The sequence below is a fragment of the Cinclus cinclus genome, chromosome 1, assembly GCF_963662255.1.
Source record: "Cinclus cinclus chromosome 1, bCinCin1.1, whole genome shotgun sequence".
Classification (NCBI taxonomy): domain Eukaryota; kingdom Metazoa; phylum Chordata; class Aves; order Passeriformes; family Cinclidae; genus Cinclus; species Cinclus cinclus.
In genome coordinates, this window is record NC_085046.1 from 117516878 (window position 1) to 117530622 (window position 13745).

Sequence of the window (13745 nt, forward strand, 5' to 3'; positions counted from 1 at the left end):
AACATGGACAAAATAGGATCACTGAAAACCAAAACAAAGCCAAGAGATTATGCTGTGCTCTTTGCTCACATATCTTCACTTTTCCATTGGGTTATAAAAGGCATGGTACCACATTTTAGTACAGCTCTACCCTGGAACATTTGCACAAGTATGGCAGCAGAACATAAATAATAAATGTTCACTTCACCAGATTGGAAACTCAGTCTTGCCAATCTACTCAGGTAAGAAAGACAAGTACCTACTTTAAGCCAGCTGTTCCAAGAGGGATTTCTTGCTCAGGTGAAGGCTGCCTGGCAAGGCTGGATCTTGCAGGAATGGTTCTAAGAAAGGGTCTCCATTCCCTCTGGCCCACCCAACACAGCCTTCCCACAGTTTCCCCCAGTGCATAACAAGTAGTCTGTTAGCATCAGTCGCAGGCATGGCCCAGGTAGCTCTCTTCCAAGGCACCAGCTGCTGCTCCAAAGGCTCTCTGCTCCCTGCAACAAGTGTGTTTAGTGCTAATGAAAAATCCAGGAATGCAGACAGCAAAAATCAACTTGATATTTTGCAATCTAGGTCGTTATATACCTGTATTTTACCTTTCCTTAGGTAGAAAATTGGTAGGTTTATTCCCATACTATTAAAAAATCTGCAAAGTTTGAATGAATGAAATGAATCATCTGTCCTCCAATGAAGCTGAGCTTTTTGTAGGAGACCCTTGAATTAGTTGGTATTGAGGTCCAAATCAAACTCTGTTTCGGTCTTCTTCCTAAACATCTCTTAAATTTCACCCTGGGAGGGAAAAATCTTTCATCCAGTACCTGAACTGTAGGACAAACATTACATGCAAGAAACTCAGTTAGCAGTCAAGAAATTCTGCCTTTGCTTCTCTGTAGTTTGACTCAGTGGGTTGGGACTCAATGATAGTGGCTATGGCCGTGGCCACTCTGGCTGATGTTCGGTTGGTGGCAAATTTTGCCTGTAAATTTCCATTTTGTATCTTGACTTTGTGCTTCAGGTGAATTTTTTTACCCTCATTTTGGCAATACATGCTGAAGAAATCAGGAAAGTCTTGCATGTTCCTCTTTTAACACCTCCCTCTCCCTTAATTTTGAGAATTATCTGAGTGATTCAGAGGCAGCAGTGATGAGTCGTGAGGGCAATGCATTAAAACCAGATTTCAGACAACAGTTTCTCATAATTAATATGAGTGGCAAATACTTCACCTGAAGTTTTCCCTCAAATAGTCTGCTCTGCTGTTTGTCTGGTGAGTCATAGATACCATCTGATTTATGGATATTTCATTTTTCAGTCTATTACTAGTAAAAGGATCTCCACAATGACAGTTTGGAAAAAGTTATTTTTCCTGTTGAAATTAATACAAAGCTAGGCTCACCTAGATACCGTCTTTCTGTGACTAGCTCATTCAAATACTGAATTCTACCTCCATTCAGCCTCCTTCTCCAAGCATCACTCATTCTGCTCATTGTTAAGGAGTTTGGAAAGGAAAATAGAATGTAAAAGAAAAATACTTCGTAATCACGGATGAACTGTTGCTGGTTTATATCACATTATGGTAGATGTATGTCACAACTACACCAACCATCTGCTTGTGGAATATTTGGTTAGTTGTCTTGATGTCTTGAGACAGCCCAGGCTTTCAGTGCAGTCATTCACTCACCTCTGGAAAGCAGCATGGTAGTCCTGTATCATTAAAGATGGATCAATATTTAAGTGCCAGCTTATCTGACTGAAAATCCCAGTGGTGGTAATTAGTAAACAGGGCCGGAGCCCCTATGTTTGGATGAGATATCATTCCACTTGCAGGTTTTCCAAGCTTATGAGCAGGAAAGGGTCTGGGCTGCAGCACCCTGCAGTGCCCACCTACTGTGTATTTAAAATGGAGATAAAGACTGGGGGGCTGCATGTGCAGCCAAAATTAAATGGAGAATAGGGAGACAAATATAAAACAGTGATGATTCAGTCTTGTATCTCTTTTCAGGTGATATATATTCCTGGCATCTTTTCAGTAATCTTCAGGTCATTAAGTAAGAGACCAGTGACTAATTAAAAACCCTGTTATCCCTGGTTGCCAGCCAAGAGGTGCTGCGATGTTCAAACCATGCTATGGATGTCAAACACAGACATCAAGCCTTTGACTGGACAGAGAATGAGGATCTCGCAGTCCTGGAGGATAAGTGATTGAATTTCTCATTGCTCTTTTCAATTTAGAGAGCGCCGTATAAACTCTGCTTGAGTCTATCTCACCCACTGAAGGTGGTGATCGAAATACAGATCAGTCACTCAGAGCACTCCTGGCTCAGCACTTCTGTACACAGAAGTGATTTTTGTTCATGATGAAACACTTGCTGTATGATTTATTCTATTACAAAATGCCTTACTGAGAAAATACAGCTGTCATTTCCCCCATTAGTGCTGATGAGCCTCTTCAACATCTGGCAAAATATTTGATTTTAAAAATGCATTAATTTCTATATTTATGCACAATTTCAAAATTTAATTTTATAAAATAAATAAATTTCTTTTTAAAAAACTAAAAAACTGAGCTGGTGCCTGCCCAGATGCAGGTCAATTCCAAGCTTGCCACTGGTGACAGTGACTGTGATCTGTACTCTATACCCTGTCAATACCTGGTCAATAACTGTGACTGAATCCTAAGCTCTAAGAGCAGAACTTATCACAGCTTCCTTGGATTTCACCTGGGAACAGTGTGAGATAGACAGAAGGAAGCTTGATTTAATATCTTGCTCATCACTTGGCTGTGTGCTGTGCAAGCAGGCCAGCATTGCTAACGGGCAAGCAGAGATTACAATGTGAGATTTGACATGACAGACATCCATCTGGGCAATCACAGTGCTACTCACTGAGCTGTTTTGGAGTTTTGGAGTGGAGTCATAGCTTGGATAACAGCTTCAGTTGCTGTGGTTGCAGTAAGGAGCAGATTCAGACAACTGGAGACATGGAAAAATGAGCACACAAAGAAAAAGTGGTAGCAGAAACAGCTGACAAGGGGAAAAATGTTGTAACTGTGGCCAAGACTTTCTTTTTCTGTTATGTGGTGGCTTTAAGGAATGGCAACAAGTTGCTTTAGCTGGCAATCCAACTTTTTGTCCTGCACCTTCACTGGTTTTGTCTCTCAGAGGAGCTGTGCTGTGTCCCCAGCTCACATACAGCACTCTCACACCCTGCACACTTCCAAGAGCACAGGTCACTCAGTCACTCACAGTGTGAGCAGCACAGGATGAGCCTCCAAGCATGGGATGTGTATGTCTACACACCTCAGAGCTATCCTGTCTGTTATCTGATCCCATGAATGGAGCTCCAGGGTGAATCGCAGCCTTAACTATCACTCTTTGTCATTCATTGGATTTCCAAAAGTGCCATTTGCAGAGGAAGAAAAAGCTTTGATGTAAAAAAGTCTGTATTAGTCAAAGGAAAAACTGCTTGACAAAGACAGCACATTAAACCATTACTGTTTTTGCTACTTCTGCCTGAAAACTAATAGCAAAATTTCTACAACATGGATTAGATTGATTACTGCTGTGGAGAAATTCTTGGAAGGTCTTTACTTCATGTTTAACCTGTTCATCTGATTTCATATCTATTGGTGTGACAAAGCAGCAGTAGGAGGAAGAGGCAAGAGCTGATATTCATGAGTAGCTTCCTGGCACTGGTGATGAGTATGTACATGATCAGCACTTACTCCTGCAGCCTCCCAGTATGATCCTTTCTTTGCTAGACCGTTCTCTAGCTGGGCTCAAGTGAGCAGGAATGGCAAAAGGCTGATTGATCAGGAGGTCCCAAAAAACCTTCACTCAGAGAGGAATGAAGGATGATATGGATAGATTCAGGACAGACTGTTCTGATCCTGCAGCCTTAATATTCACGTGGTTTTAAGACTCTCCTCTTGGGTTTTCTTCATTTTCCTGGACAGTAGCAGGACTAGGTTTTGTGCAAATATGTAGTTAATTACTCTCAATAAAAAGTTGGATCAATGAGGTACAGCAATAGGTCAAATATTACCCAAGTATGTTATTTCTGCCTTTTCTTATTTGTGTCATGAAAAAAATAGGTGACTTATATAAGGGAACTGTATTTCCTTTGTCCCAAGTAATGCTGAGTAGAAAGCTGCTCTCCTACACCATGCTCTAATGCAGTTTCCCCCACAGGTTCAAGTGTCTGGACCTCCATGTCCTGTGGGAGATATGTGGAACCTATACCAAAATAAGCCAGTTGGGCTGTTTTCCTCTAAAATATATTTTATCACTTTGAGATCATTATGTAAGAGGCTCTGCATTAGACATTATCCACATAATGTTAACTGTAATATAGTGATGATCTATTGAAGAAAGGCATTTCCTCCCAGTGGACTTCTAAAATTCATTACTGACCACTATTAAGAGAGTGATATATCTAATTCTGTGTCTGATGGAGCTTGTCTGTGCATATAATTTTGTCTGCTACCTTATGTACTTTTGTGGTAGGTAATTGTAGCATATATTATGAAGAATGTTTTGTTGATTCCCACTGATAAAAAAGATCCATGCAAAATAAGCAGCCTTTTAGCTTTGAAACAATGTTGTTGTGATATGTGTGACAGCTGCCAGGTGTTATACTGAGGAGCTAGACTGCATAAAAATATGAAAACAAAATGCTTGAACTAAAGTTTAAACTATTTAAAAATAACCTGTTGTGCTCCCTTTGTTTCCGCTGCCTGGAAGTGCTGAGTGCCAGAAGTGTAACACTTGACATTTGAGGCAGATAAACATAGTCTACAGATTATGTGATTGCTTTGCAACCAGCTAGCATTTTTTAATCATGCCTGTTCTTGTCAACACTGGGGGTTGTTTCTAAACAAGCCAGCTAAAAATGGGAATTAAATTTAATTTCTAGCTCATTTTCCGAGGCTACAGAAACCGTGAAAGGAAGAAACCTGTATTTTCACTACTTCTCTCTCCAAGACCCACACTTCCTAACAATTTCCCACCCTTGCTCTCCTGCTGGATAAAGAGGGGGTGGCAAAGGCACTGGGCATCTAAGGGTGTGGATCCATTTTTTCCTCTGGCAGCAAAGGTGATTCAAGGGGTTTTTTTGCCAAATGATTATTGCTGCCCAGATGCCACCACTTACAGGGCATTTGTGCTGAGGCAGCTGTTTGTTGAGCTGTGCTGAAATCAAATCATTCAAATGATCCAGGTTTAAAAATATCTTCCTTCACCTCAAAAAAACAAGAAAAAAATGGATGTCGTTCCAGTGACATTCCCACTCTTAGCACAGCCCTTCAAAGAGCTGCAGCAATGCAAATGGGCAGTGAATCATGGAACCAAAGCAGGGAGAGGTGAACGGGGACCCAAGGGGCAAAACTGCTTTGGTTAGCATTGTTGCTCCAGAAAACCTATGTGTAGGTTGTAACCAACCATCTCATCCATCTGCATTAGATTATGAAGCCATTCAGCCCTTCACCTTTCCTCCTCACTTCCTAAATTTAAGAGTTTGTGATCTTGTAAAATAATACTGCAGTCAAAGTTACTAATTCTTATCAGTGAGTTTTTTGATATCCTGAAATACTTGGCTGGAATCTTTCTTGTGTAATTGCTTAAAAGCCAGATCTAATCTAACCCAGTCACTCAGAGTGTCTGTAAAGTTAGTAGAAAGAATCAGGTACCTCCAGAGGGCAATCCACTTCTTTGAGGATGGGACAAATCACCCTCTGGTTGTGCCTTTTTCTAATCACTCCCATTAGAGGAGATGAATAGAGTTTGCTTGATTGGATATCTTGTTTCTGGATGACTAAAGTTTGTCAATACAGATCCCAGCCTTTGCCCATAAAGGCTATGGAGGTTAGCACTGGTAAAGTAGGAAACAAGCGTAGACTTCATTGTATTTCAAATACCTAAAAAGTGTAGTCTACCTATTTTTCCCCAGCATAAATGGGAGAACTGCTGGGACCTAATAAATGAAAATGTTATGACAAAGCATCCCACTGACCTCTTTCCTCGTCTGCACATCCTTTTACAAGAACCTTACACAGTTTAAGTAAAGCCCTGCCTAAGGAAGCAAATACTGAAAGATGCTGAATATTTGCAACTTTGGAACAACTCATCAGGCTCAACTTTGAGATCCTTACTGTTTATTCCTGCAAATTCTAGCATGCCAGATGCTGAGAAGTGCTGAATGGCTGCTCAGTGGGAGTTGTGGTTACTCAGCACCTCCAGAGAATTGGCATGTAAACTCCAGCCTGGACTTTGCTTATGGGAAAAACAAAACCAACCATCAGTCATGCATGGTGTACCTCTCTCCCCACTTCATGAGCTGGCCTGGTGAAAATTCCTGGTGCTTATTGAAAGCACCATCTGATGTCAGTCGACACCACTGGGGAAAACATAAATCAAACTGTAAGTATTCAGCACTCTCTCAGCATTGCCCCAATGTGATTAATGTAATCTGAGGTAAACACTTTAGTTATTCTTTATTACTTTTAGGGACCCAAAGGGTTGGGACTTGTTATTCTAAGTAATGTGAAAAACAACTCCTACCCATGAGATCTCCAAGGCAAAGATAAAGCCCAGGTAGAAGCTTGACAAGTTACCTAATAGCAATGGACAGACACAATGAAGTGTTGAATCTCGACTGTCCTAAAGGCATGTGGCAAGGGCTGTGCCATGCTCAGCACTGAGCTTTCCTCTGGGAGCAGAGTAGGGTTGCAGTAACAGGGAGAGCAAGATAATCCAGCGTGAGATTACAAGGACCTACAGAACAGTGAAGTGCCTTAATCCCAGACATTCTTCTGCATTCTGTCTTTCACAATCACAGCCTGGTTCAAAACAGATCTTTTTTTCTGTAAAATCTAGAGCTAAAATCTTTGTGTTGGACAATTCCAGCACACCGTGTAACTCTGAGTTGTGTGGTTTGCTGTTGGAAGGGAAGAATGGACTTAATAATATGGACAAATTTGCTGCTGGCACCTTTTGATGGTTTCTTGTTTTACACGAAGAGAGCATACCTCAGTCACTGTATGATTCAGAGACAAACAGTGAAGTGTCACAGGTGTGAAAACACAAGCCTAAAAGCCAAGTAATGGCCCTACTGTCAGTTTTGTGCTTGCTTCAATCCTGGCTGGGTGTGATGGAAAATGATTGGTGTTGGAAAGGCACATCGAGGTATTGCAGACTAGCAGCCTGCTGAGTCCAGCAAGGTGCATAGAGCAAATGCTTCATCCAGCCAAACCCAGTGGGAATGTGCTGGAGTTCCAACACTGTTTTGCTGACACAGGAAGATGTCATCGCAGCAAAATATGAAGGAGTTAACACATTATGAAATACAGTTTTGGCAGTGATGCAGACAAAGATCGTTTTGCTTGAAATGCAGTACCAGCAGTGCTGGTTAACAGGGTAATGCAGTCAGCTTGCCAGTCTAAGTCATTGCACTGTGCTTGCTTTCTTCTTAGATATTGGGTCCAAATCCTATGAACTAACATTGAACTAGTAGACAGTTCCCAATGTGGGTTAAAGTCCAAAAAAGAAAAAAAAAAAAAAGCAGGAATTGTTTTTTGTCCTATTTTTGTCCTATTTTGTTCTACACATAGAAGTGAGGAGGGTTGTCCCATGCCTGCTTAGACATACTGCTGAGGGTTTGGTGCACAAAACTGTACAACCATTTTCAAAACTAATCTTAGCTAGTCCTGGAACTCTGACTGCCCTTCCAAAATAAAGGCAAAATTTTCAGCATCACAAACGGCTAATAAACCACCTATACTCCTGTATCTACTAAGATCAGGAGAGCACCAAATGCCTTATAACTCAGAAAGTCTAGCTGTGTATTTACTGTAATCAGGTTGAAAGATTTGCAATCAGAAGTTTCCAGGGCTGAGAGGCAGATCTTCTATAATCAGGCCTCAATTAGCTACCTGCCTTTCAGCTGAAAATCTGGCCCCCTGGGCCCAATTCTTTACTGTACTTTTGCATGAGCCTGGGAGACAGCCCTTCTCACCAGCATTGCTGGAAATGAGCTTTTGCATTCAAGTAGGCAGCTGTTTCTCCCATGTTTTCACCATGCTTGTGGTCCCAATAAAATACATTTAAAAGTTAGCAAGCAAAAGCTATTTTGATCTTCAATATCCCTGTTTGGGTTTTGCAGTAAGTAGCAATGAGTGCCTAGCTTTGAAAATATGAATCTACGTCAAAGATTGGTCCACATATCAAATAGTAAAGCAGTTTCTCAGATATTTCATTGAAGTTAATAGGGCTGTTTCAAAAGCAATCAAGGATCTTGATAAAAATTACACTGTGAACTCTAATCAGATACAAAGAAACAGGGATCTATTTCTTTTCATACCTTCATGCTGTCCTGTTTGTTGGTGACACTTAAATAGTTAGTAACTGGAATGAAGCCCAATAGCCAGTCTGTACTTAACACACCACCAGTTCTTACTTATTCTTGTAGTACACTTTAACAGTAAGTACGTAGAAAAATGCTTAAGAAAATCATCCATCCCATGCTTCAGTACCTCACAAGCATCCCTGCTTCAATGTTTGTCGCTGGATGTGTCTATTAGCAACACTGCTTTGGTAACTTTCTGTTTCAGGACAATTCTATAAATGATTGAGATGTTGGAATTCAGAGGGTATTACTTTGTCATTCACCCTCTGTTGAGTTGTATGGTGACCCCAAATAGCTCACCTGAGATCATGCTGAGGTTTCCAAAGTAAGCTAAAACTGCACAAAGAAGACTGGCAGCATGGCTGATTTAATTTTAGAATGTACAGCAACATGTGTGTGCATCTAGGAATACAAAGGGCAAAAAAATCCTGTATATTGAAAGTTAAATTGTGGTTTTAATGATGAAGACACAAGGCTTTCCTTAACTAGCAAATCACCCATTAACCCATTTAAATATATTTTATCTTTAATAGGATTTCTGATCCTATCACAAAGGAGTCTTCATTCTTTGCCAAATGGATCTGGAACTAGTAAAATATTTCTGCCTATTGCAGTGGTCTGTTAAATATTCAACTGATTTTAGAAATTCCTTTTATTAGCAATATACATTTACAATATTTACATTTACATGTACATTTACATTTACAATATACATGTCCAGATTCTTTTTTCTACTGTAAGTGTAGGATACTTATGCAAAAAAAAAAAAAAAAAAACAAACAAAAAGAGGGATGTAAACTGAAGTATATATCTCTGTATTATTTATCTCCTGTTCCTCATCTGAGTTAAATTGAAGTGAAATAAATATTAGAAGACTAAAAGAAAAAGAAACCAACAACAAAAAAAACCCCACCACTTCCAAGGCAGATTTCATAACAGCAGAACAAGTATCATTTTGAGTGGCAATGCACTGGCAACAACATTTGGCTCTGGTTCACATCAATCTGGAGGCCCATCTACACAAGCCAAGCTGGCTCAGGATCACTTCTGAACAGGCATTTATCACCTTCAGTGCAATAATATTCCAGAGGTCTAAATCAGGACTAAGCCCTTTGCGCAGATGTGACACACTCACCCAGTCTAATCCTTCCTCAGACACTGGTCATGGCAGAAGTCCCTCTGACTTCTTTGGTGCTAGAAGTCTTGTTTTAGCTTCCCAAATTTCTTAGCTCCTTGCCTTTTCCTTTCTTTCCAACATAATTCTGTTTCCCTGCATGTTGTGAAATCTTACAGATTTTAATTCAATTCATATTTTCCTCTTCCATTTATCAACCTTTCCTTCCTTTGCAGCCTTGTTCTGAACCATACCCTCAAGGACAAGTGGAGGAAGCTCCCGTGAGCAGTGAGAGGGGTGATGAGCCGGCTCGTCATGTCTTCTCCTTCTCCTGGTTGAACTCACTGAATGAATGATGACTCACTCTGGCTGGCTTCTGGTGTGCTTCTCCTCAGAAGGACCATGAGTGCAGGCAGCCTGGCCGCAGTCAGCAAAGAAACTGGCCTGGGAAGGAACATCCAAGCAGGTTTTTTATTCCTTGGAACTCAGCTGACCTCCTCATCACACCTTTGAATTGACAGACCTGAGAGGGAGGGGAGCATGGGGACAGATTACTATATGTGTTGTAGTCAGAGTGTTTTCCAATAATTTCTTGATTCCAAGGGGAAAGAAGCATCACTACAGCTTTAGGCTGAGCACTGCTAGTGTTTTGTAACTCACTTGATGGCACGTCCCCATGTAGGTGTAAACACTTCACCAATGTTCTTAGCTAAAATGCTGGTATGGTATTCTCTAGTAGCATCCTTTGCCAAAACAGCGTTTCTTCTCAGTATCCTCCTGTGTGCCCGCTTGTCAGTGCTGGTGACTTCAGTGACACTATCATGTCCTTGGCAGCCCCAAGTCAGGGTTGTGTCTAACAGTACTGGTGTCTCCCAGGCTGCGGAGGCTGAACACGGGAGGGAGGAATGAAGCTGCCATTTCTTCCTTTGCACTTGATCTTCCCACTAAACCACAGCAGATGACACTTGCAGAAACACATTATTTCTAAGGAAGATTCCCAGTGGCAGGAGTGAGGAAGATGCCACATATCAAAAGCACTGGCCAAGATCCCCACACAGCTCTGAGTATGTGGAGCAGTTGCTGAAGTGCTGCCCAGTCTGTCCAGCCATAACCTGTGTCCGTGACACATAACCTGTGTCTTCTCAGCCATCGGTGTGTGTACAAAGGGGACATGTTCTTACACTAAGCCAGAGTACAATAAGGTGGTCACAGGTACTAGCTCAAGGTTTCATTTGAAGCCCATGTGCTGTGCTGTAGAAAAGGCAGATGCTGACTGTCCTGTTCTGTGTGCATTGCAGATGTTGAGCCATCAAATGAAGTCAAATCTGTGTCTTAAAAGAGTCTCTACAAGTTGTACTGAAGGCAACACTGTGATTTTTGTCACTGGGAGTAGGGTGTCAACGCTCAGTAGTGTTTAAGAGAGATTGGCAGGCTGCCGGGAGCGCTTGGTGCCATAGGGGACCAGGTGTCAATCTCTGCACTAGGGTTACATATAGATCTTTCCCAAATCCCCGAGCCAGGCCCTCAGTGCAGTGTTTTGGCAGGGGCCTGTGTGGGGCCATAAGGCTGTGCTGTGCCCCAGCAGGACTGGTGAGCAGGCAGTGCAGACTGGTGAGCAGGCAGTGCAGACTGGTGAGCAGGCTGTGTGGGGTCAGCCCCGGTCCTGGACACCCATTGCTATAGGCCCGAGTGACATCAACCCTCGCTGGTATCTGACTTCCCTGGAGAGCGTTCCCTGGAAAACTCTCCTGCGAGAGTTTTGGAGGGCTGCACAGGCGAGCTCCACGCAAAGCTTCGGAACTCGCACAGCCCAGAACGAGCACCGCCCAGCACCGCCACCGCATCGCCTCCGGCTGCTGGAGCAGCTTTTCACTGGAATTTGGTTCGGGGTGAGGGATTTACTATTTTCTCTCAGTCGTCCTGGAGATTTTCCCCAGCTCCTCCCGGGAAGTTTCTCCACACCCACTGCAGCCTCCCTAGAAGCCCCTGGGAGGGACCCGGCTTGGGCACCGCCGTCGGGACGGGGGAAGCCGAAGCAGGGAGAAACCTGTCCTTGTGGAGTGCGAAACGCAAAAGAGATGTGGGAGCGCCTCACCGCTTTCCCATCGCTTTTCCCCGGCGGGAGGAGGCTGCCCGATGCCGGCCGCAGCGGCAGGAGCCAGGGAGCCCCCTCGGAGGGATGCAGAGGTGGGATTTGGCAGCTCCGAGGCAGCCCTCGACACCCCGTTCCCGGGAGCAGCCTGTGCCGAGGGAGGCGGGGATTGTTCCCGTCCGGGGCCGGCGGCGTCGGGGCGCGCCTGTGGGAGAGATGGGGCTCCCCGGGGAGGGAGGGAAACATTCCCGGGGGAGATACAGGGCTCCCGGCGGCTCTGGATGTCCACGGCCGCGGGTGCCCCCCCGCCTCGGTAAGCTCTGACGGAGGCGGAGCAGTCCTCAGGCGTCTAGGCAAGAAAGTCTATCAAGTCATCTTTACTTTGCAGCTTTTATTAAAAATATAAATATTAAACATTCTCTTACACAACCAAATCGACCGAGCGCTGAAAAGATGTTTTATTGTGAAAATGTTTACAGAAAAAAAAAAAGTGAATTGAAAGTAGCTTACAGAGATTTCCCCCTCCCACCTCCCTGCCCCCAGCAGAAAAGTTTTCTGTCTTCTTGGCACCATTTCTTCCAATGGTCACACATCCCTACGTAGCGATGGCACTAGAATAACTGGGAAATGGAGAAATAAATAAAGGTAGGGGAGGTTACGAACGACACTCGTGTTTCTGCACTTGGTACACGGTTGTGCATGCTAGTCAAGGGACAGAGGCTGTTCGGAGTACGCCCTTCTAGGTTTAAAGCTATATAAAAATAAAGAGATGACATCAGAGCAGCACTATGGTACATCGGACGGTGTAATTATTCTTGTGCTAACTGCGGAATCTCTTTGGCAAGGCGGGGAGGGGCCGTTTCACTTCCCGATTATCTCCATCAGTTTCCTGTTGCTGTGAGCTTGCTGCGCTAACTGCTCGGCTCGGGCCATCTCCAAGACTTCTCGCAGGAGGTGGAAAGTCAGATCCAGAGAAATAGGGGGCTCCTCGGATCGCTTCTCTCTCTCCACGGCTTCACCCTCGGCTTCGCCGTCCTCTCGGTTCCCCGGCGAGCGCTCGGGCAGCTGCTGCAGCTGTTGAACCGCCGCCCGGAAAAAGTTGCTGGCGGAGGCTTCGGGCTGTAGGTGGCTGGTGCTGCTGGAGGAGGCGGAGAAAGAGCCAACGGGTCTCTTGTGAAGGTTGCCCAGGCGCAGGAAATACTCTTCTCCCATGCGGAGCAGGACGGGCAGAGTTTGCTGCTGCTGCTGCTGTTGCTGCTGCTGCTGCTGGAAGAAATCTGGCTGGTGCAGAGCCCCAGAGGCGGGTGCCGGGCTCTTGCTGAGAGCTCTGCACTCCTGGCAGGGCAGGAGGGCGACCAGCAGGATTCCCGTGGAGACCAGCAGCGGGATCTTCATGATCGGGGCCCAAACCTGCGGGGACAGACGGGGGACGGGGGTTGGGTTACAAAGCCGAGCCGCGGCAGCGGGGAGGGCAGTGTGATGCCGGGGAGGGGGCGTCCCCGCCGCCGCTGTCCCGGTGCTGAAACGCGCCGCTCCGCGCCCCTCCGCGCCCCGCACACCACCCCTGGCCGCGCTCACCCCGGCTCGTCCACCTGCTCCCCGCAGAACAGCCCCGCAAAACAGCCTCGCAGAGCAGCCCCGTGGAACAGCCCCGAAGAGCAGCCCCGCGGGGCGGCTCCGGGTTGCGCCGGCAGCGGCTCCCGGGGACCAGACTGGGCTGAGTCTCTGCGGAGAGTCCACGCGTGTGCGCGACCCGCTCCTCTTCACCCACCCGGGGCGAGGGGGAGCGTGGGGTGCCTGTGGCGGGGCGGTTCTCTCCACGAGCTGTGGGGTTCGTGTGCCCGTTCCTCACCTCCCCGCTCCCTGCCCGGCCGGGACAGTTCCCTGTATCCCGCGGGACGCCGCGCTCAGCCCCGCTCAGCGCAGGGCAGCGCATCCGCTGCGCTCCCGGGCGCGGCTCCGCACCTACCTGGGGCGGCGGTGGCGGCGGTGGGGCAGGGCGGGCAGCGGCGGGACTCGGCGGTGCCCGGCGTCCCTTCCTCTCGCTCTCCCTCGGAGCCGGCTCCTGGCGAACTTGGGATCAGATTTGGTACTAATCAGAGCCGGGGCGCGGGATTTTTATAGCTTAGACCCTCTCCTGGAATCACGCAGAACTTGCCT

The 13745-nt window shown here is 45.5% G+C and overlaps 2 protein-coding genes across 3 annotated transcripts in view; one reads left to right on the forward strand and one right to left on the reverse strand.

Moving 5' to 3' along the window:
• Positions 1 to 9849, forward strand: part of TRIM55 (tripartite motif containing 55) — a 34942-nt gene extending 25093 nt beyond the window's left edge. For both annotated transcript variants that reach the window (XM_062502050.1, XM_062502060.1), the window contains one exon: positions 9730 to 9849. In XM_062502050.1, coding sequence (XP_062358034.1) covers positions 9730 to 9849 — 120 coding nt within the window. The remainder of the gene's footprint in view (positions 1 to 9729) is intronic.
• Positions 9850 to 12446: 2597 nt separating this feature from the next.
• On the reverse strand, positions 12447 to 12980 carry CRH (corticotropin releasing hormone). The gene has a single exon (XM_062502072.1). The coding sequence runs from the start codon at positions 12978 to 12980 to the stop codon at positions 12447 to 12449; it is 534 nt and encodes a 177-aa protein (XP_062358056.1).
• Between the last annotated feature and the right edge of the window lie 765 nt (positions 12981 to 13745).

Coding starts and splice junctions, on each gene's coding strand:
- CRH (XM_062502072.1), bottom strand. CDS start 12,980: ATGAAGATCCCGCTGCTGGTCTCCACGGGAATCCTGCTGGTCGCCCTC.